Raw genomic sequence first — 22,187 nt, 5'->3', positions numbered from 1 at the left:
GTCCTGAATTCATCCAGGTGATCAAACCCCCTTTCAAGCTGCAATTTCAAATGCCTCACCTGGAAGATTCTGTTCCTGTGCTTCAGTTTGGAAGCACCTATAGTCTGTAGTGACCGACTTTCCTTTCATCTGAATCTTCAAAGACAAGATCCTACACTGCACTCATTTGGGTTACCGCCTCAGGGAAGCCCCCAATTACCTCATCAACCTAGAGATCGATCTTCCTTTCCTCTTCTTCGCCAACACCCCCAGGTCCAGGGGAGCCACCCTTCGTACTTTGTACATCAGACGGGCAGTTCTGAACGACTGGGAATGCTCTAAAAGCTTCGAAATTTAACAAGCTAATGTTCATCAGAAAAAAGGGAAATCGTTTCTTGGAATTCTGCCTTCCAGGGACAAGCCGTCTAGAAATGCATGTTGGTGAAATGGTTGGTCAAATGCCTCCTGTTCTATAATAGGGAACAGGACTAGCCCTCCAAGGACCTGCCACAGCCCATTCCACTTAGTAGTCTAGACAAAAGTCCACATAGAAGCACGTCATCCAGGCATGTTCATTGGCTACCTCTCTCTGGATGCAGCTTGTTTTGGTAGTCCTCTCTGAAGTCACTTGCACCTCCCTCTGAGGCTAGCTATGAAATTTATTAGAGAGATCATCTGGTGGGTCGCTTTCCCATCTTGGAATCAGTAAAGGTTTTCTTACCTTAACTTGCGTTTTCTGAAGGTGTATAGGTGTGCCAGATGAGCATGCCAGCCCTACCACCCCTCGCAGGAGGATAGTGATTTTCTACTCCCTATATTCTCTTTGACAGAATATTTATTGAAAAATTGGAGGGCAAAAGGGCTGACCTTCTTAGGATTATGGGGAGGGGTGGACCCTCATGTCTACCTGATCAGGCTGCCTCTCCCTTGGGAAGTATCCAGTTTCAGACCAACTGGTGGGCCTACATACCTTCAGAGAACTCAGGTATTGGCAACTATGTTTTGAACTCTACCTCCTCCATCTCCCACTTTCTGACTTGATCCTTTTCCTTAGGTATTTCCACTGAATTTTTCAAAGTAGAATTGTATGATAATTGGAATTCTAAGAATACAGGACACTCCCAAAATAGTGGAAGTGGATAAAGGTTTAGCTGAGAAAAAGAAATGATAAACGCCTCCTCTAAATAACTAAATTGGTTTTCTTGAAATGGAGATTAAAATTCAGTGATCATTTCTCATAAATTCATCAGATAGCCGTTTTCAAAATGGATTCTCTTTTCCCCTCAGTTTGGAAAGATAACAAAAATCTCCCTCTACTGGTGTATTTGGAGAAAACACTACTAGATAAGGAAGTTTAGTAATAATTTCTGTATGTTTTTAAAAAATGGCTTCTGGAATCTGTGATCATAGTTTAAATTGTAGAATTGATTGATTTTGAAATTGTAATAAGTTAGCACCTCTTGTGGTATTCTGTCCAAACTAAGCAGCGTAGCCTAGTGGGGAGAATGCAAGCCTGGGAGTCAGAAGGACCTGGGTTCTAATTTCAGCTCTGCCAATTGCATGCTTTGTGACCTCGGGCAAGTGACTTAACTTCTCTGTTTCTTCAACTGTAAAATGTGGATACATGTTCTCTCTCCTACTTAGACTGTGCACCCCATGTGGGACAGGGACTGTGTCTGACCTAATTAATCTGTACCTACTCCAGCACTTAGAGCAGTGTTTGACACATAGCAAGCACTTAACAAATACCATAAAAAACAAAAAAAGACAAACCATATTTTGGTTTCAGCTGCCCCAGATGAGCTCCTCAGATATGCCATAACACTGTTTCTTTTGCACCGTAGTGGTAGAAGATGTGATTTATAAAACGTAGTAGTATTCATTTGTTGTCCTTTGAAGCTCAAGGCACTTTTACAAAATTAAGGGTTTTAAAACATTAGAAATGCCATTTTTGGATCTGATCAGTGGTCTCTCCAGCCTGTGGTCTGTCTTTTGCATTGGCAACAGGGTGCTTAGAAGAATGGAGCACTAGTTGCTCAACATAACATTCATCCTAATGGTTAGGAATGTACTCTCCCACATAATCTGTCCTTTCTATATTCTTAACTCTCTTCATAGTTTCCATACTGCAAGAGACTTGCGTGCAGGCTTTCAAGATTAGCTCAGTTTAAAAAATGAATATTTCACATTTCTTGTCTTATGCTATGCCATGAAAGAATCCCAGTTTACAGTAATTAGCTGATTTACTCTGAATTTGCTTGTCCAGCACATTGCTGCAGCAGTTCTAACTCTTTTCAAATAAGAACTGGCATTTCCATTACCTTAATCCTGTTGAATGTCTAGCCCTTAAAAACACTTGTTATTGGTTCCTAATCCTACAATTGTTTGATCTCTAAATCATTCTTGCACATTTCAAGATGCTAATAAAATAAGAGTGGGAAGAGAGAAAAGAGGAAATGTATTTGCTTCTTTTGTCAAATTCCCTTTGCTAAACAAAGAGCTATTCATTTGGTCATCCGCGATACAGAGGAGGAAAAATAGAGTAGTGGATGGATTACAGCAGTGGTGATGTTGTTTAAACCTGAAAAAGGCACTAGCTCACCAGTGGCATAATTTAGTTTGCTATAGTTTTCTGTACCTTACCAGAAATACTTTGGTTAATTTTTATTGTCTTTACGTGCTGTACCAAAAAAACATTTCTTAACAGACATGTATTGTGCAGACAGGTAGCCTTCATTCTTAGGCTGTGGAACCTTTGTTTTGATTTCAGGAGATTTTAAACTTTTAGAAAGAAATTACTTCCTTGAGATTAAGATATTGAAGCAGTAATACAACCTGTGCGGGTGTCATGGGCTAAGAGATCCATGTTTCCTTTTCACATCTAAACCATCCAGACATGCAGCAGTTCTAGGAGTTCTCATCAAACTTAATATTACTTCACTGAACGCAATGCTTATAATGTGTTCCAAGGTGGAAAAAACAGCATTTGTGGAGAAGCTGCCATTCATAATGCTTATTCTGATTTATCATCTTTCAGAGACATATTAAATCCAAAGGATGTGATCACTGCTCAGTTTGACAACACGAGCTCTAGCAAAGATTTTTGCAGCCAATCATGTTTGTCTATGTATGAGCTGAAAAGAAAGCCCGTTGTCACCATCCATACTAATAGCATCTCAACGAAGTGCAGTATGTGCCAGAAGAATGCAGTTGTGAGTTGTACTTTCAGCTTCTTGAGGTTCTGTTTGACTTGCTCGAAGATCAGAATTTTGCGCCAATCCCAATGTTACGTGTCGTGTTTTGTTTTGTTTTTCCTTTCAGATTCGGCATGAAGTTAATTACCAGAACGTGGTACATAAACTCTGCAGCGATGCCTGCTTCTCCAAGTTCCGCTCTGCTAACAACCTCACTATGAACTGTTGTGAGAACTGTGGGGGTTACTGTTACAGTGGCTCTGGCCAGTGTCACATGCTTCAAATAGAGGGACAATCTAAGAAGTTTTGTAGTTCATCATGTGTCACGGCATACAAGCAGGTACATACCCAAACTTGCACCAAGGTAACTACAGCTAAAATACATCATACAAAACTATAATTCACGATTATTGACTGATCACTATTTGGAGGGGGTGGGCCAGTATTCTTTCAGTTGAATTGAATGCATTTTACTGAAGGAGGAACTTGTTTTTCGTTTGTGCTAGTGAAAGTTTTCAACTTCAGAAGGGGGGGTGAGGGGAGAGAGGAATGTGGCCCCGAGATGAAAAGGAAGCTGGGGACACTCAGTAAATGCTGCTACTGCTACGACTACCATAGTGGTGGATGATTGAAGATAAATTAGATGACCTCTGGAGGTCCTTGTAGTTCAGAAATTTTCTAAGGTCATTTCTCAGTCTTGTGATTAAAAGTCCATTTGATCCGTCAATTTGTGTGGTATCTGGGAAGCACCTGCTGTACAGAACACTAAACTAAAACATTTGGGAGAAGACAACAGAATTACCTCACTTTTGTCTTTCTTACTACTGACTTTGCTCACGCCTTCCCTTTTGCCTGAAATGCTCTCCCCCTTTACATCGGACAGGCCACTGTTCTCCCCATCTTCAAGACCCTTCTGAAATCATATTTCCTCCAGGAGGCCTTCCATGAGTAATCCGTCATCGCCACACCCTACTTCATCCTTTGTGTCACCTCTAAGCACTTGTTACTTATACCCCAGACCCTCACACTTACGTATGAATCTTTAAACTCTGTTACTTCCCCTACCTGTAATTTATTCTAGTTTCTACTTCTCCCTCCCCTCCCCCATCCCTCCCCGCCAATAAATTGGCAGGGATCATGCCTACTATGATCCGAATCCAACAATCCAGCCCACACACTTGGTTCCTCTAACCAACCTACTCACTATACCTCAGTCCTGTCTATCTTGCCACCTGTCCCTTGCCCAAATCTTTCCTCTTGCCAGGAACTCCCTCCCATTTCATGTAAGACAGGCCACCACTCTCCCTACCTTCAGAACCTTATTAAAATCACATTTCTCCCAAAAGGACTTCCCAAAGTAAGCCCTCATTTCCTTTTCTCCGTCTCCCTTCTCTGTCATTTATGCATTTGGATCTGTACCCTTCAAGCATTTGTCATCCTACCTTCAGCCCCACAGCTCTTATGTGCGTATACATAATTTATTTTAATATCTCCCCCTCTGTGGGCAGGGAACATGCCTACCAACTCTGTTATCTCTGTTAACTCTGTTATCTTGTACTCTCCCAAGCTCTTAGTACACTGCTCTGCACGCAGTAAGTGCTCAATAAATACCATTAATTGATTGATAGTATACTCTCCCAAGCCCTTCGTCATCTGCACAGAGTAAACTCTCTATTGATCACTACTGATTACTGAGCCATAATCCCAGTATGCGAAAAATATCTTGTTAACAGGTCCCTAGGAATGGAGGGGTGTTGGAATGGATTTTTATTTTTTGTAATCGGTTCCCTTTATAGCATTTTTTTTGAATCCCCATATTTTTATCTATGTGCTGATATTGGATTTTGCCAGGTGACTTTGAATATACAGTATGAACCATATATAGTAGCATTTCAAGGTCATTTTAAGGAATGTTGAGTTGTGTTTGAGGAATTAAAAAAAGGAATTTTGGAAAAGGAAATCAGGAATGTCATTTTGGCATTTAAAAAATTTAAATCTTTTTAAAAATAGTTAACAGTTTAGCTTAATTGATAGCCATAATTCATTATTCAGTTGTATAATTTTTCCATGTATTCTTTGCTTGCTTGGAAATAGCCAGCTTTTACTTGGGGGAAAAACTGATATTGATTTACTTCTAAAGATGATTAAATGATGGTCTGATAGAGCAATGAGTAGAGAAATGGGTCTTTTAGCCCCCAGCATCCTCTGTGATTTTTGGAAAAATCCCTTAGCTTTCGTAGATCTGTTTATCTTGATGTTCTGAAGTTTTCTGACAATATGGATGTTGATTTTAAATAACTTAAAGGCTTTGGAAGCAGTACTATGAATCTTTAAAATATATAAGTGAATGGTATTTTATTCTCTTGATAGAAATCAGCAAAAATTACTCCATGTGCGCTTTGCAAATCATTGAGGTCTTCAGCTGAAATGATCGAGAACACGAATAACTTGGGGAAAACAGAGCTTTTTTGCTCTGTTAATTGTTTATCCGCATACAGAGTTAAGATGGTTACTTCTGCAGGTAATGAAAGGCCATATGGGTAGTTTGTATGCTTAATAAAAGTTGAGAAAGACGAGTAGGATTGATTTCTTTCCCCACAAAGGCTCGTGTGCAATTTTCACTGATCCCCAAAGCAAAAGGGAATAGAAATAAGACTGTAAGGAATTATCCATTGATTATTTTGCATGTCCTGTGTACACATTCATGTTAATTTAATTCAACATTAATTTATTTTGCTTTTGTGATTTGGAGAAATGGGGACTTGTTTCTTGGCAGGCAGAGTTTAATCTTATGCTAATTTGCCTAACCGATATTGTTTTTGTATTAGTTCACTTTTGAAATTTTAGTGTCTTGAATTTCCTTCTTCCTTTTCATGGTCCTGGTACACAAGCCTTTTTGGTAATTTGTATACATTACTCATTGAGGTTAATTTTTCCTTTAATTAAGGTGTCCAAGTTCAGTGTAACAGCTGTAAAACCTCAGCGGTCCCTCAGTACCACCTGGCTATGTCAGATGGAAGTATACGTAACTTCTGCAGCTACAGCTGTGTAATTGCTTTCCAGGTATGATATGGACCCCTCTTCTTTGCCCAACCCCCAGCCCCCACTCAGAAAATCACTTTCACGTAGAACTGCAACTGTATCAAGGGTGGACTTTTGGAATTCATGCAGTCAGAAGCTCGTAAATTCCAGAACCGACCCTTGCAGTTTTGCAGCCTCTTTTTCCTTCTTTGACTTTAGACAGATCAGTGAAATCCACTCTGGAAAATGCAGTGGACAGTAAGTGACCCCATCACTCATGAAAGCGATGTAAGCCCTAGGTTAAATTCACTGTGGGCAGGGAAGATGTCTACCAACTCTGTTGAATTCATTCAGTCATATTTATTGAGCACTTTGCAGAGAACTAATAAGCGTTTAGTACCATGCTCTGCAAACAGCTCTTGGTAAATACTGTCGATTGATTGTAATATCCGTGTAGAAGAGGTTTACTACAACTTCTTATTTGAAAGATGTGCTCTCTTCTATGATTCTTCCAGAACTTGTTCAACAAGCCGACAGGAATGAATTCCTCCGTCGTACCCCTGTCTCAGGGTCAAGTCATCGTAAGCATTCCCACGGGGACAACAGTAACAGCAGCAGGGGGAACGACCTCTGCCGTCTCCCCCAGCTCCGTGAGTAGCTCAGCTGCAGCTGGCCTCCAGCGACTTGCCGCCCAGTCCCAGCAGGTGACTTTTGCCCGGACTGTTGTGAAGCTCAAGTGCCAGCACTGTAACCGCCTGTTTGCCACAAAACCTGAACTTCTTGACTACAAGGTAACTGTGCCTCAGCTACCTCGTCCGGAAAGTGGGGATGAAGACTGTGAGCCCCCTGTGGGACAGGGACTTAGTCTAACCTGATAACCTTGTATCTACTGCTGCACTTAGAATAGTGCCTGGCACATAGTAAGTGCTTAATAAATACCGTTTAAAAAAAAAGTAAAATTGGAGACTTTTATAAATGAGTACACCTTCACTCTTTTGCAAAGGATTTAATGGTTTTGTTGCCTTTAACCCAGCCCTCTTTTCTCCCCCGGATTAAAGGGCAAGGGAGTTCCAGAAGAAAGAAACAATTTTGTTTTAATGTAATGACGTCTCTTTGGTTGCAGGGCAAAATGTTTCAGTTTTGTGGAAAGACATGTTGTGATGAATATAAGAAGATAAATAGCGTCATGGCGATGTGTGAATACTGTAAAATTGAAAAGATTATAAAGGAGACCGTGCGATTCTCAGGAGTTGACAAGCCATTCTGTAGTGAAGGTAAAAATAAAAAAAGGGCAGTTGAGTTCAGTTAGTTCGTTTTATTTGCAGTCATAAAATTCCCCTCATCCAAAAAGCTAACATCATTCTGGTGTTCACCTGACATTTTTAACTTCAAATGATATAATAATTTTAATGGGAGTGGGATAAGGGAGATAGCAATCTCTTGATATAATTCTGAAGAGTTGTGAATTGTACTGAAGAACGTCTGAGTTTTGTAGGCCTTCTATATCCTCTCAGGAGGGACTGTACATAAATCACCCCAGTCAAATTTTTAGTATGTTGAACACATCCCTTTTCAGCTGTTAAATCTTCAGATACAGGTGAAACCATTAAGTAGATTAAAAGGTATTACAGCCTTTATTGGTGGTATGTGAACCGGGCACATCAATCCTGCGGCAAATAATTTATTTTGTGAGGTGTAGTAGAACAATTGCAGATGGAGTTGGGGCGTTCTGGGAGAGATGGGCCAGAGACAACTCGACAGCATAGGACAAGTAGTAATAGTATTAAGCATTACTGTGTATAGAGTACTGCATTAAGCATTGAGAGAATACCCAGGTGGGGATTAGACAGGGTCTGGAATTGCTCTGAAATTTGTATTAACTTGTGGATTCAGTGTTTCTGTATTAATGAAAGTTTGGCGATTTTCCCTTCCTCCTATGTTTTTAGGTTGCAAACTGCTCTATAAACATGACTTGGCGAAACGCTGGGGAAACCACTGTAAAATGTGCAGTTACTGTTTACAGACATCCCCCAAACTGGTACAGAATCATTTTGGGGGAAAGATGGAAGAGTTCTGCTGTGAGGAGTGCATGTCCAAATTTACGGTTTTGTTCTATCAGGTAAATAGAATTCAAACTCTTGCTTTGGTAGAATTTGCTCAGGCTTGGATCTTTTTTTTCCTTATTCTTCAAGTAGTGAAGAATTATTTGGTTCCTGAGAATTGTAAATCAAATGAATTGAGGTTCTCTTCAATAAAATCTGATATTAGAAAAAATAAAACAGGACTTAAGGGGGTTTTTAGCAAGTGAAGATCTTGTTTGTGGCCATCCTGCTGCTTTTGCTGTCCTATATCCCAGCCTGATTTTTATACTTCATGTGTCTCTAATTTGTAACTTTATTGTTTTTATGGTACTTTTTTAGTGCTTAATGCACTTAATGCTTTAATGCACTTAGCACTGGAGTAGATCGGTGTAGTAGAGCTAATCGGGTCAGACACAGTCCTTGTCATTCATTTATTCGTTCATTCAATTGTACTGATTGAGCACTTACTGTGTGCAGAGCACTGAACTAAGTGCTTGGGAAAGTACAATACAGCAATAAAGATTGGCAATCCCTGCCCACAAGGAGTTCATTCTCTGAGAGGGTTGGGGAGGGGGAGAACAGAGAGCAATACAAATGGATAGCAATATAAATAAATAAAATTACAGATATGTACATAAGTGCCTTGGGGCGGGGAGAGAGTGGAGAAACAAAGGGAGCAAGTAGTGTGACACAAAAGGGAGTGGGAGATGAGGAAAAGCGGGGCTTAGTCTGTGAAGACCTGTCCCATACGAAGCTCAAAGTCTAAGAAGGTGGGAGTAGGATTTAATTCCCACTTTACAGTTGAGGAAACTGAGGCACTGAGAACTTGAGTGGCCTGCCCAAGGTCACACAGCTGGCAAGTCGTGAAGCCAGGATTAGAACCCTCTGACTCCCGGGCTTGGACTCTTTACAGTAGGGCGTGCTGCTTCTCATGCCACTTATTTAATTAATAATAATAATAATAATAATAATAATAATAATAATGGTATTTGTTAAGCGCTTACTATGTGCCAAGCACTTTTCTAAGCACTAGGGTAGATACAGGGTAATCAGGTTGTCCCACATGAGGCTCACACTTTTAATCCCCATTTTCCAGATGAGGTAACTGAGGCACAGAGAAGTTAAGTGGCTTGCCCAAGGTCACACAGCAGACAAGTGGCAGAGGCGGAATTAGAACCTATGTTCTCTGACTCCCAAGCCCAGGCTCTTTCCACTAAGCCACGCTGCTTCTCTAAGACGTTAATTCTTAAACATCTAAAGGTCTTCCATATTGAGGCTGCTATTTGAGGAACTGAAAGGCAGAACTTGGGGTGTGGAAAAAAATATTCCTTTTGAAGGAAGCTTCCTCCCCCTCTGAAAAATGAAAAATGCACTTAGCACTGGAGTAGATCGGTGTAGTAGAGCTAATCGGGTCAGACACAGTCCTTGTCATTCATTTATTCATTCATTCAATTGTACTGATTGAGCACTTACTGTGTGCAGAGCACTGAACTAAGTGCTTGGGAAAGTACAATACAGCAATAAAGATTGGCAATCCCTGCCCACAAGGAGTTCATTCTCTGAGAGGGTTGGGGAGGGGGAGAACAGAGAGCAATACAAATGGATAGCAATATAAATAAATAAAATTACAGATATGTACATAAGTGCCTTGGGGCGGGGATCTCCGTGAAAGAGGCACTTTTTTCTTACTAATTCGTCATTTATTTTCCTAATTTTAAAAAAGTGACTTCAAGATGGATAGATTTTACCTTCAGGAAAATCCAATAAAAGGTTTAATCAGAAGATTTGACTTTTTAGGACTGCAAGCTTGCATTCTGAGGTTTAAATAGTTAAAATTGAGGCCTTTTGTTTTACTGACTCATTTTCCAGGTGGGTCCTGGTTTTGTGATTATTTCACTGGTGCATGTGAGGCCGAGGCTGCAAGTGTTTAGGATGTACTTACCCAGCTAACATGGTTTTCTTATTTCCCTTCTTAACTTATATTTCTTCTTTAGATGGCCAAGTGTGACGGTTGTAAACGGCAGGGCAAACTCAGTGAGTCAATGAAATGGCGAGGAGAGATCAAACATTTTTGTAATCTGCTATGTATATTGATGTTCTGTAATCAGCAAAGTATGTCTGACCCTCCTCCACCTCAAAACAATGCAGGTAAAGTAGAACATGAATTTCGAATTTTGTATCTGTACTGTTACTGGGATTTGTTTTCTTTTTAGATTGTAGCAGTTCTGTGCAGTCTAAATTTTTATCATCATCGTTTTGTCTTTTGGCTAATTTTCCTAACTCCGAGTCCCAGTCACTCAATCAGTCAGTTTTTATTGACTTTTTAGTGGCTTTTATGGACTGATTAACTGAAATCTCTAGCTGTGGTCTTTGTGCCACCTCGGGGCAGCTCAGTGTAGTTCACAATCAGTATGTGCATTTTTTTCCCCAAACGCCTGAGAAGGTTTACATATAAATTTGTGTAAATACGGCCAATCTATTGATGTAAATCATTTTCTTGTTATGGCAAAGTTAAGGAAGTACATTAGGCTAAAGGCGTCCAAAGTCAATCTATCCACAATCATTATAGCTAAGCTGGAAATGTTTGCACAAATCAGCTAGAGTGGTGGATTTCAGTGTGGGGTTCTTATTACTCTTTTACTAGTAAAAAAGCTTGAGAGAGAAAAAAGTGTGACAGAGGAGTCCTTGCAGTTCATCAATAACAAAGCACAGTGAACTCTAAGCACCCTTTGTTAAATGGCTTGAGGTGTGAGTTGTTCAAGAACTAGACTTCTCAACCTAAAAAGGACACAGATTAACTTTTTGCATTGTTGCTTTTGTATTCAGTCAATCAGTCCTATTTATTGAGCACCTGCTGTGCAGAGCTCTGTGCTAAGTGTTTGGGAGAATATAGTAGAGGTCACATCTCCTCCAAGAGGCCTTCCTCAATTAAGCCCCCACCCCAGCTCTTGGATCTGTGACCTTTGGGCATTTGATATTCACCCCACCAGCAAGCCCACAGCACTTAACATACATTTCTTTTAAAATTATATATTATAAATTATTTATATTAATGTCTGTTTCCCCCTCTGGACTATAAGCTCATTGTGGGCAGGGAACATGCCTGCTAACTCTGTTGTATCGTACTCTCCCAAGCGCTTTGGACAGTGCTCTGAACATAGTAAGCACCCAAAAAATATCATTGGATTGATTGATTGTGTTAGTAACATGTTCTCTGCCCACAAGGAAGTTACAGTTCAGGGGGGGAGACAGACATTGAAATAAATTACTGATAAGTACATAAGGTGCATTTTTTCCAGAGGCATTCCTGTTCAAACACTCTCTTCTGCCCTGGTTGTTTCCTGGCCTTTTCGGATTGGGCATATCTGACAGTGAGGCCTGGTCTCTGAGCATCCTGCCAGGGGCAAGGAGGGTTGCTCATAGACTGCTCTTTATATGTGGCGAGGGGACCCAGCCTGAGGGCCCCGAAGCACTCCTGGATTCTGAGGAGAGGAGGAGGGGTTCCCAATTCATCCCGTCATGCTACCGCTTTCAGTGGGGTAACAGCTGTTGTGGTACAATCCAATTCATAGGACCTCTTTTTTTCCCCCCTAACCAGTAAATGTTTCCATGGTGCCAGCTGCTTCAACAGGCCCCCCTTCTTCTCTAAGGAAAGATTCAACTCCAGTCATAGCCAATGTGGTATCACTGGCTAGTGCTCCTGCTGCCCAGCCAACGGTTAATTCTAACAACGTTTTACAAGGTAAGACATGACTTCCGTCCAGTGGGCCGGAGCCCCCGGAGGTTCGCATTTGACAAGTACGCTTGGGGAAGCACAGAGACGGAGCCTGCATCATTTCAGGGACTTTGTTTGTGCTTTCTGACCCAAGCGATATCAGGATTTGCTTCTACCTTGAAAGATACTTGTTGCAGAACTGAATTGTATGCTCTAATTGTACAGGTGCTGTTCCTACTGTAACTGCAAAGATCATTGGCGATGTAAGTCTTTTTTTAATTTTTTTTGCTGTTGTATTCATTAAGTGTCTTTTTATGTAACAAGCACTGTATTAATTGGATTGGACATAAACATTCCTTCTGTCCTTTAAATCTTCTCTTAGTACATTCTTCATGAATCTCCAGGCACATCAACAATCCTATTTCACCCTTCAGACTTTATTTCCGTATATTGGCTTCATTCAGAAATCATTAGTACAGAAGTCCCATCCAAAATTTTCTGTAGTGTCTCTGTTTGATTGGCCCTGGAAATGCTTCAGCTTGTAGAGGGTTTCAGTTTCATTGAAAACTTCATTTCTTATTCTGCGTACGAAATTGGTTTTGTTTTCTGAGTCCCCCAAATGGCTTCCCTGCTAGTTATTTTGGCCACAAGGTCATTGACAGAGCCACACCAACTCTTTCCTACTGCATCCGGGTGGTGGTTGGAGGTGGGGTGGAATGGCCAGAGTGGATAGCCGCCTGCAAAAGTGGCTGGTTCAGAGCCAGGTAAGAGCCACCATAGGCAGAAGCAACTGGCCAGGAGCCAGAACAAATTGGGCCCACAAGCCACATTTTTGCATCTCTCCGCTAGACCTATTACTACTCTTAAAATCTCGCCACTTCAGCTAGATACCTAACATGTGAGCATATTCCCTCTTTTGGAAGGAGTTGACTTTTCAATGGGTATATCATTTTTCAGGGGGCGGGGGAGTTGCTGAGTAGACTAGTGCAATATTTTCAGCCAAACCACTGAAAGTTAGGGTGTCGAGCAATTTAGGCACTTGTGTCCAGAAAAATTCCCATCAGATCTTCAGCATACGTTCTTGACCTTTTCATTGTATCTTGTGACATTCATATTGGCCTCAGTCAAGCTACTCTAGTTGACTGGAGTACTTCTAATTGCCCTTGGCACTTGTAATCTGCAAATGGAGCTAAATTCTTTGATTCATATTTTCAGCAAATGAAAATTCCAAAATCTTGAATTCAGCTAACACTGTTGTTAATGCCCAGCAGTGTGGCTTGGTGGAAAAAGCACGCGCCTGGGAGTCAGAGGATCTGGATTCTAATCCTGTTTCTGTCACTTGTCTGCTGTGTGACCTTGGGCAAGTCAATTCACTTCTCGAGGCCTCAGTTTCCTCATCTGTAAAGTGGGGATTAAGATTGCAAGCCCCATGTGGGACAGGGACCGTATTCAACCCGATTAGCTTACATTTACCCCAGTTCTTAGTACAGTGCTTAGCACGCAGTGCTTAAATACCATTATTATTATTATTATTCAGTAAGCTGAAACAAGACTGGGTACATTGAAGAAAATGTGTGATTGCTAAAATGACATTTTGAAAGGGGATTCCCTCTCCCCTCCCCCACCATTTTGAAAAGTTAAGTTTTCTCTGAAATTCACTGTTGGAGGTTTAACCTGATATCGTCCTTGCAACTTTTAATCTGGTGTTCCCTTTCCAGTTATAATAGTGACTATAGTCAGTGTTGATATACTGAACATCTCTATGGTTTCTTGATCTATTTTTAATCAGGCAAGTACGCAGACAGATGCTCTGAAACTTCCACCCTCCCAACCTCCCCGGCTTTTAAAGAACAAAGCATTATTGTGCAAGCCCATCACCCAAACCAAGGCCACTTCTTGCAAACCACATACACAAAACAAGGAATGTCAAACAGGTTTGTTCCTGGAGTTTTTCAGGTTTTTAATTTTGTTTTTTTCTTGGTTTGTTTTTAATTTTTAAGAGAAAGAAAAAGTTACTGATGTGATCCTGTGAGAAAAGCATTTAGTCATTCTTTGAATCTGATGTCCTTTGATCACGTCACATCAACTCATTTGAAACTTTGTTCCTGCTTTACAGCGTTAAACAATATACACTGTGTTCAGTCTCTTTTCAGGGAAATCTTTTGGGTTACCTGAGACATAAATATCTCATGGGAAATTATGCTTGTATGTTGCACACAGGTGCAGGAGAGTCTCCATCCAGTGGAATCTATTTGTGAGGGTCCTTTAGCTTCACGTTTTAATGGGTTTGATTGTTTAAAAAAAATTTAAAAATCCCTGGGAACTACTGTGAAATTAATTTATTTTCTTTCCTTCTCTCTCCTTGTATTGTTGTTTGTTTGTTTTTTAATTAGAAGATACTCCAGTTCAGCCACAAATGCTTGTGGTTCCGATTCCCGTGCCTGTGTTTGTACCTGTACCCCTACACCTTTATACCCAGTATGCACCAATCCCATTTGGGATTCCACTTCCTGTGAGTGATCATCCAAGTATTTTCTAAAATTATATTTATTAAGTTCCTACTCTGTGCTGAGTGTTGAAATACATAAAAGATGATCAGGTCAGACAGTGCCAGGCCCACATGGGGCTCTCCGTCTAAGAGGAAGGGAGGACAGGTATCTCGACCCTATTTTACAGGTGAGAAAACTGAGATTCAGGAAGATTAAGTGATTTGCCTAGGGTTACATGGGCCAGGGGTTAGAGCTGGGATTCGAACCCAGATCTTCTGACTCCCAGTTCCAGGCTATTTCCACTAGGCCATGCTGCGGAGAAGTATTTGAATGTGATTTCCTGTACTGTGTGGTTGCTGCACTTGGAATGTGATTCTTACTTCACCTGATTGGAAAGGGAGAAGGAAAAAGTAGAACAATATTTAATACAATGACCAAGAATACTGTGATCACAATTGCTTGTGATTAATATCACACAGGGTATTCTTATCCGATCAGACCCATTTTCAGAATGTTTATGAACTGATTATGTTGTATCTTCCCCAGCACTTAGATCAATGCTTGACATATATAGTAAGTGCTTAACATAACCACAGTTCTTTGAATTATCAACTGTAGAAGAGATCATTAGCAGGCTTGTTCTCACTAATGATCACGTTGCTCTAAGCAGCACAAGGATCAAGTACAGGTTGGATTTTCTTTTGAAATGGATTGAAAACATTAAATTAGGAGATTGTCATCCTGCTCTATACACATTTCATCTCAAAGTCATTTAACTTAAAGCTAATTTTGTTTCCCAACAAACGAGATGGGTCTGTTAATTCTATGCTTTCTCTTGTTTGGGCACATAGATGCCCGTTCCCATGCTTATCCCAACAACATTGGACAATGCAGAGAAGATCATTGAAACTATCCAGGACATCAAGGAAAAGATTCCCACAAATCCATTTGAAGCGGACATCATTCAGATGGCAGAAATGATTGCAGAAGATGAAGAAAAAGAAAAAACCCTGTCCCATGGAGGTTGGTATTATTCTTAAAAAGTTACCAGGGAAATCATAATTTTACTCAGTCAGTGAAGTCAGGAAAATTAAGTGACAGTGCCTTGTTCTAAACTTATAGGAAGGCGATTTAGGTTTGTATATTGATTCATTGTTTTTTAACCCCCTTTTTTTGAACCTGGAAACCCAATTTAAGTTTCTATGATTCCGTGGACAGTTGTTTCTTATGAATTTATCATCCTTGGATTCGGAGTTCCTTTCAAAACAGATAACTGTGGTGCCATAGAAGGGACTTTGACCTCAAGAGAAGAAGCATCAGTTGCAGAATGTCTTAGATATAAAACAGATCCTGTTTGTTTTCATTCATTCATTTATTCAATCATATTTATTGAGCGCTTTGTGCAGAGCACTGTACTAAGAACTTGGGAAGTACAAGTCGGCAACATATAGAGACGGTCCCTACCCAACAACGGGCTCACAGTCTAGAAGGGGCCTGTTTTGTGGCCCAAATCAAGACAAGTTCTGGAAAGGTGGAGAGAGCAAGAAATTTACTGACCCAAAGTTAATCTTCTAGGGTGACGTTTTGATTCAACATGAGCTTTTAGTTTTATATTGGCACTTTTGTCCTCTTCCAAAAGAGGACTGTCCTCTGACTCCCAAGCCCATGCTCTTTCCACTAAACCAAAAGTAACTTTAGAAAACACACTTCTCAGGCTGTGCTCTTACACATTAAATTCCAGATGAGACCTTGAAAGCTGGAGCCAACAGACAAAAACACTGAGACCGGGCTTTTCTTTTGTGGTGCCAGCAATTGAAAGTAAGAAGAAAATGAGAGAATCATTTGACATTAATTTTTCATCTCTGCTGTCATGTTTCCAATCTTATTTGGCAGCTTTACTTAATGGGTGATATGATTATCCGACTTTATTAGCTGCTGCCTATATATTTTTTTAAAATGGCATTTGTTAAGCATTTACTTTGTGCCATGCACTGTACTAAGCTTGGGGTAGATACATGGTAATCAAGTTCGTGGGGCTCACAATCCTAATCCCCGTTTTACAGAGGAGATAACTGAGGCACAGAGAAGTGAAGTGACTTGCCCAAAGTCACACAGCAGACAGGTGGCAGAGCCGGGATTAGAACCCGCGTACTCTGACTCCCAAGCCCATGCTCTTTCCACTAAACCATGCTGCAGATCCTCCTGACTCCCTCTATCCGCTATCCCTCTAGGCCATGCTCCTTCTCAAGTGAAACAGATTATATACCAAAGGTTATATTTCTTGCAGAGCGTTCTTCCAAGTTGGCGTTAGCTTGAATCCTGAAGGAGGTTAATTTATGCCATGTGCATGAAGCTACTTCATAAGTGCTACTTGCTGACAAGGGAGCATCATTCCCCAAGTTTGGCTGTTTTGTGACTCTCTAGTTGGCACATTGGGTCTTCTGCACCAGATGCTCCTCCAGAACAGTAATAAGGAGTGTAGTGACATCTTGGTTATCTGCCTAAACTGTCAGCTCCCCCAAAAAAGACGATTGAAAAACACAGTTCCCAGGCCAAGTTTTTTGGGCCTCCACCCAGCTAAATTACATGTTCTGTATGTAGTTTCAAGGCACTGGGGTTTCATCGTTTTCTCAGCTGAGGATTTAACTTATAGACTGATTTTTTTTAAAAAAAATCAACAATGTAATTAGGTTGCAATAAAGTGAAAGAAATCTTTTCTGAAAATTGACCCGAACAGTCTGCAGCAGAGGTGAACTGGCGCCAGATTGCCGAGCGGTTACTCTACCTAGAAATTGAGTAAATTGTTGTGTGAACTACCCTTGCTAAAGTGACAGCAGACTTCCAGAAGTGTCGAGTGGCTCTTTTGGGCTTCAAGTCAATCAATCATATTTATTGAGTGCTTACTGTGTGCAGAGCACTGTACTAAGCGCTTGAAAGGATGGTAGAACTGTTTCAGTTTTATATTGGCATTTTTGTCCTCTTCCAAAAGAGGACTGTCCTCTGACTCCCAAGCCCATCCTGACTCCCTTCCTCATACCTTGGATGTAGTGTAGTGCTCTGCACAGAGTAAGTGCTCAATAAATATCATTAATGGACTGATTCCAGGACATGTCGTTTCACACTCCATTTTGGAGAAAATGCTGTAAGGGATTAGGAAGTGTTCTTTTGACAACATGCATTTATCTTGGAAAGAACCTGATTGCATTGTCTGAGGAGGTGATTTGTGCAGTGCCTGCAGCAACAGGCAAGGCCTTTGCATGATAATGCAAGTTTTCTTTAATGTGGGTTCTGTCGACACTCAACCCCACATTATAGGATATAAAGGAATGTGGCATTTAAAGTGTAGGTGACAGTGTGTGTTTAAATTCCCTCATGTTTATAAAGTGAATTTTTTGTTTTCCCTGAGGATCCCAAACATCTGAGCAGGAGCTCTTCCTTGACCCGAAGATTTTTGAAAAAGGTTTGTACTTGAAAATGCATGTTTAGTTCCTCGCAGTTCAGCTCTTAATTGAATTAGCCACCAGATGGCCTTTCCTGTGGTATCCTTGAGTAAAACTCCTCTTTCCGATTTCAGACCAAGGCAGCACTTACAGTGGTGATCTAGAGTCAGAGGCAGTATCCACTCCACACAGCTGGGAAGAGGAGCTGAATCATTACGCTTTACGATCAAATGCCATGCAGGAGGCAGATCCAGAATTGAAGCAGTTCTCCAAAGGGGACAAAGAACAGGACCTAGAAGCAGATTTTCCAACAGGTAAAGGTGTGGGGGAGTTGGGGGGGGGGGACGGTGGTGGTGTGTGTGTGCTTTATAGATATTAAAGTCATGGCCATACTGCCAAAGGAGCCATGATTTTCATTTTTAAGAGTTACTATGTGAATTGCCACTATCAACCAAGTGGGACCCAACCTGGCCCTGAGCTCCAGAGTCAGAAAGGCAGCCAGACTGGAAATGAGCCCAAGTCATAGCCCAGGTTGATCCAAGAGCATTTCTTAGGGACCTTTGCCTTCCAGGTTCCGTTTCCCCTGCCAGGTACTGGGAGATGTATTCTAGTATTCTGACCAGCAGGCGAGGTCAGAACCAATGCCAGGGTATGGTAGCATCCTCCAGAAGTGAGGCTCAGGAGGCTTCTGATTCAGCCCAAAGTGTCTTCGAGTCAGTGGCACCCTAGCTTCCTCACTGACTCCCTCTTGCTCAAAACGTGAGGGTTGGGGGAGGCGTGGTGCAGGGGGTGTGGCTAGCCAGGACTGTCTGAACCCAGTTGGGCTTAGCTTTTTACCAGCTCAGTCTGGCCCCTCAGGCTCAGGGTCCATGGGCTGTTAGAGCCCTACATGGGCAGGCCTGGTGGCACTGAGTCAATTTGAGCTCAAGTTAAGAGTAGCCTGCTGGAACTGCAGTCGTCCCACCTCATCCCGGGACAACTGTCCCTAGTGGAAGCATTCCCCATCCCTGACGTTGTGTGGTGGGGCCATTTGGGAGTGGGGCCAGGGAGCGAGGCAGTCCAGGCAGGGATGTGGAATTTCAGTCTGAACAGAAGTCCGGGAGCCAGGCCGAGCCTGCACGGGGCTCTCCTGCCCAGCCAAGGAGGCAGACCTGTGAAAAGACGGGCCACACGCTTGTACAAATTCATTCATTCAGTCAGTCGTATTTATTGAGCACTTACTGTGTGCAGAGCACTGTACTAAGCACTTGAGAATCACAAGTTGGCAACATATAGAGACTCCCTACCCAACAAGGGGCTCACAGTCCAGAAGGGGGGAACAGACAACAAAACAAAACATGTAGACAGGTGTCAAAATCGTCAGAACAAATAGAATTAAAGCTATATATATGCACATCATTAACAGAATAAATAGAATAGTAATAATAATAATAATGTTGGTATTTGTTAAGTGCTTACTATGTGCCGAGCACTGTTCTAAGTGCTGGGGTAGATACAGGGTAATCAGGTTGTCCAGTATGGGGTTCACACTTTCAATCCCTGTTTTACAGATGAGGGAACTGAGGCACCGAGAAGTTAAGTGACTTGCCCAAAGCCACACACAGCAGACAAGTGGCGGAGCTGGGATTAGAACCCATTACCTCTGACTACTAAACCCGGGCTTTTTCCACTGAGCCACGCTGCCTCTCGTAATATATACAAGTAAAATAGAGAAATAAACCTGTCCAAATATATACAAGTACTGTGGGGAGGGGAAGGAGGTAGGGCCGGGCGGGGTTGAAGGGGGGAGAGGAAAAAGGGGGCTCATTCTGGGAAGGCCTCCTGGAGGAGGTGAGCTCTCAGTAGGGCTTTGAAGGGAGGAAGAGAGCTAGCTTGGCAGATGTGTGGAGGGAGGGCATTCCAGGCCAGGGGAAGGACGTGGGCCAGGGGTTGACAGCGGGACAGGCGAGAATGAGGCACAATGAGGAAGTTAGTGGCAGAGGAGCAGAGGGTGCAGGCTGGGCTGTAGAAGGAGAGAAGGGAGGTGAGGTAGGAGGGGGTGAGGTGATGGAGAGCCTTGAAGCCGAGAGTGAGGAGTTTTGCTTGATTCGTAGGTCGACAGGCAGCCACTGGAGATTTTTGAGGAGGGGAGTAATGTGCCCAGAGCGTTTCTGCACAAAGATGATCTGGGCAGCAGAGTGAAGTATAGACTGAAGTGGGGAGAGACAGGAGGATGGGAGATCAGAGAGGAGGCTGATGCAGTAATCCAGTCGGCATAGGATGAGAGATTGAACCAGCAAGGTAGCAGTTTGGTTGGAGAGGAAAGGGCGGATCTTGGCGATGTTGTGGAGGTGAGACTGGCAGGTTTTGGTGACGGATTGGATGTGTAGGGTGAACGAGAGAGCGGAGTCAAGGTTGCGGGCTTGTGAGACGGGAAGGATGGTAGTGCTGTCTACAGTGATGGGAAAGTCAGGGAGAGGGCAGGGTTTGGGAGGGAAGATGAGGAGTTCAATCTTGGACATATTGAGTTTTAGATGGCGGGCAGACATCCAGGTGGAGATGTCCTGAAGGCAGGAGGAGACAAGAGCCTGGAGAGGGAGAGAGCATGGGCAGAGATGTAGATTTGGGTGTCCAATTCATTTTGGGTAGCCGTCCACTCAATTTTAAAGAACTTATATTTCCAGAGGATTCGTTAGTCTTTCAGTTCCAAAATAGGACTATCATGGTTTCACACCTACACTGTCAGATTGCAACCTTATGTTTCTTAATTGTATAAGGTTTTCCAGGGTTTTTTTCATTGCGAGACACCCATTAATGGTGTTCTTATTCATGCTCTTGAGCTCCTCTTTTTCTGGGAATTTCAAGTTCTCACTGTGGTTTCCTGTTGGCTACAGAAAGCTTTGACCCAATCACTAAGGGTCTAGGAATCCACTCCCGCTCACGTGCTAGGCGGCGACACCGAGATGGCTTCCCACAACCCAAACGACGAGTAAGTAGAAACCGTTGCCCTGGGTAAGTGTCTCGGACATGACTTCCTTCCAGTAGCCCTGCAGTTAAATTCCTTTATGTAGCCCAGACTACCGTGGTTGAATTTTTTTCTTACCCATCAGCTGTCATTCGTCCTGAAACTTACCATCTCCCACAGTAGCCATTTCCTTTGAAGAAAATCTGCTTGCACCGAACTCTAGTAATTTCCCCCCTAAAATACCCTTCTTTTCTGAGTGGAATTTTTAACCCAGTTCGAGAAATTAAAATTGAGTGTACAAGTGCCTCTCAAACATGTGTTGAGAGCTACTCTGTTTGTTATAACTACCTCACTACTCTGAATAAATTTGGTGGAGAAATTTGGCAAGTAGAAGGCAGTTTGAAGGTTCAGTGACTGCAGCTAATTATGTCTGAGGGACGGGCTAAGTAGTATCCAGAATAGAAAACCGTCTTAGTCATGACTTGGATTTTCTGCAGGGAAGGAAGAAGTCGATAGTGTCTGTGGAGCCCAGGAATCTCATTCAGGGAGCGTTTCCAGGCTGCTCAGTATCCGGGATGACGTTGAAGTATATGTACGGGGTCAATGCCTGGAAGAACTGGGTTCAGTGGAAAAATGCCCAAGAAGAGCAAGGGGAGCTGAAATTTGGAGGTAAATACACGCCACTGCATTTGCCTATGCTTGCCCATCCAAGGCCCCCCTTGTTTCGAGAGGAACTGAATGCCCAAATGGAGTCGATTTGACTAGACAGAGTAAGACAGTGGTGGATCTGGGAAGATCTTCCCAATTTTTAAAATTTCCACTTCATTCTCTTCTTTTTCTCCCTTCCAATACCCCTCCCAAACCTCCCCCGCCCCCCCCACATTTCCATTTAAACTCTATTCCCCCCTCCCTTGTTAAGAGTCAAGCATACTTCACCCAGTCCATGTCCAGAGCCCATAGGAAGCATTCAAGATAATTCACTATCTCAAGAATCCTCGGAGCCCAGTTGTAGAGGTGAAACTAATTTATAAAACCTACCCCGTTGTATGTCCCTTCCATTCCTCCCTCCTCTCCCTCTCTTTCACTTTCTCTCTCTCAAGGAATATATTATCTTTGCAGTAATACTACCGTGTGTTTAATGTGCTGATATAAAACCTTATTCAGATTTCAGTGATAGTTAATTACTGTATAGATTACGGTACTCTTTTTTTTTTCCAAGAAATAGATCGTGCTTTGTAGTCTTGAGTTAATAATTGGGAAGGTAAAGCGGTATTTGACACACATTTGAAAGGTACCAAGCAGTGGAATCTTTTGATGAGATGGT

The 22,187-nt window shown here is 42.1% G+C and overlaps 1 protein-coding gene across 7 annotated transcripts in view; it reads left to right on the top strand.

Moving 5' to 3' along the window:
• Window positions 1-22,187, top strand: part of LOC119938376 (zinc finger MYM-type protein 4) — a 63,788-nt gene that overhangs the window by 30,506 nt on the left and 11,095 nt on the right. For 4 of the 7 annotated variants that reach the window (XM_038758185.1, XM_038758186.1, XM_038758191.1 and 1 more), the window contains 17 exons: window positions 3,017-3,191; window positions 3,301-3,537; window positions 5,544-5,694; window positions 6,121-6,236; window positions 6,710-6,985; window positions 7,318-7,468; window positions 8,141-8,313; window positions 10,270-10,423; window positions 11,874-12,017; window positions 12,216-12,253; window positions 13,780-13,924; window positions 14,384-14,502; window positions 15,331-15,502; window positions 17,886-17,939; window positions 18,054-18,233; window positions 20,793-20,887; window positions 21,361-21,532. In XM_038758185.1, coding sequence (XP_038614113.1) covers window positions 3,017-3,191; window positions 3,301-3,537; window positions 5,544-5,694; window positions 6,121-6,236; window positions 6,710-6,985; window positions 7,318-7,468; window positions 8,141-8,313; window positions 10,270-10,423; window positions 11,874-12,017; window positions 12,216-12,253; window positions 13,780-13,924; window positions 14,384-14,502; window positions 15,331-15,502; window positions 17,886-17,939; window positions 18,054-18,233; window positions 20,793-20,887; window positions 21,361-21,532 — 2,552 coding nt within the window. The remainder of the gene's footprint in view (window positions 1-3,016; window positions 3,192-3,300; window positions 3,538-5,543; window positions 5,695-6,120; window positions 6,237-6,709; window positions 6,986-7,317; window positions 7,469-8,140; window positions 8,314-10,269; window positions 10,424-11,873; window positions 12,018-12,215; window positions 12,254-13,779; window positions 13,925-14,383; window positions 14,503-15,330; window positions 15,503-17,885; window positions 17,940-18,053; window positions 18,234-20,792; window positions 20,888-21,360; window positions 21,533-22,187) is intronic. The other 3 variants (XM_038758189.1, XM_038758188.1, XM_038758187.1) reach the window with 3 other exon arrangements.

This window comes from Tachyglossus aculeatus, chromosome 16 (genome assembly GCF_015852505.1).
Source record: "Tachyglossus aculeatus isolate mTacAcu1 chromosome 16, mTacAcu1.pri, whole genome shotgun sequence".
Lineage (NCBI taxonomy): Eukaryota > Metazoa > Chordata > Mammalia > Monotremata > Tachyglossidae > Tachyglossus > Tachyglossus aculeatus.
Note: the sequence above shows the minus strand (reverse complement) of the source record. Positions and strands in the feature narration are given on the sequence as shown.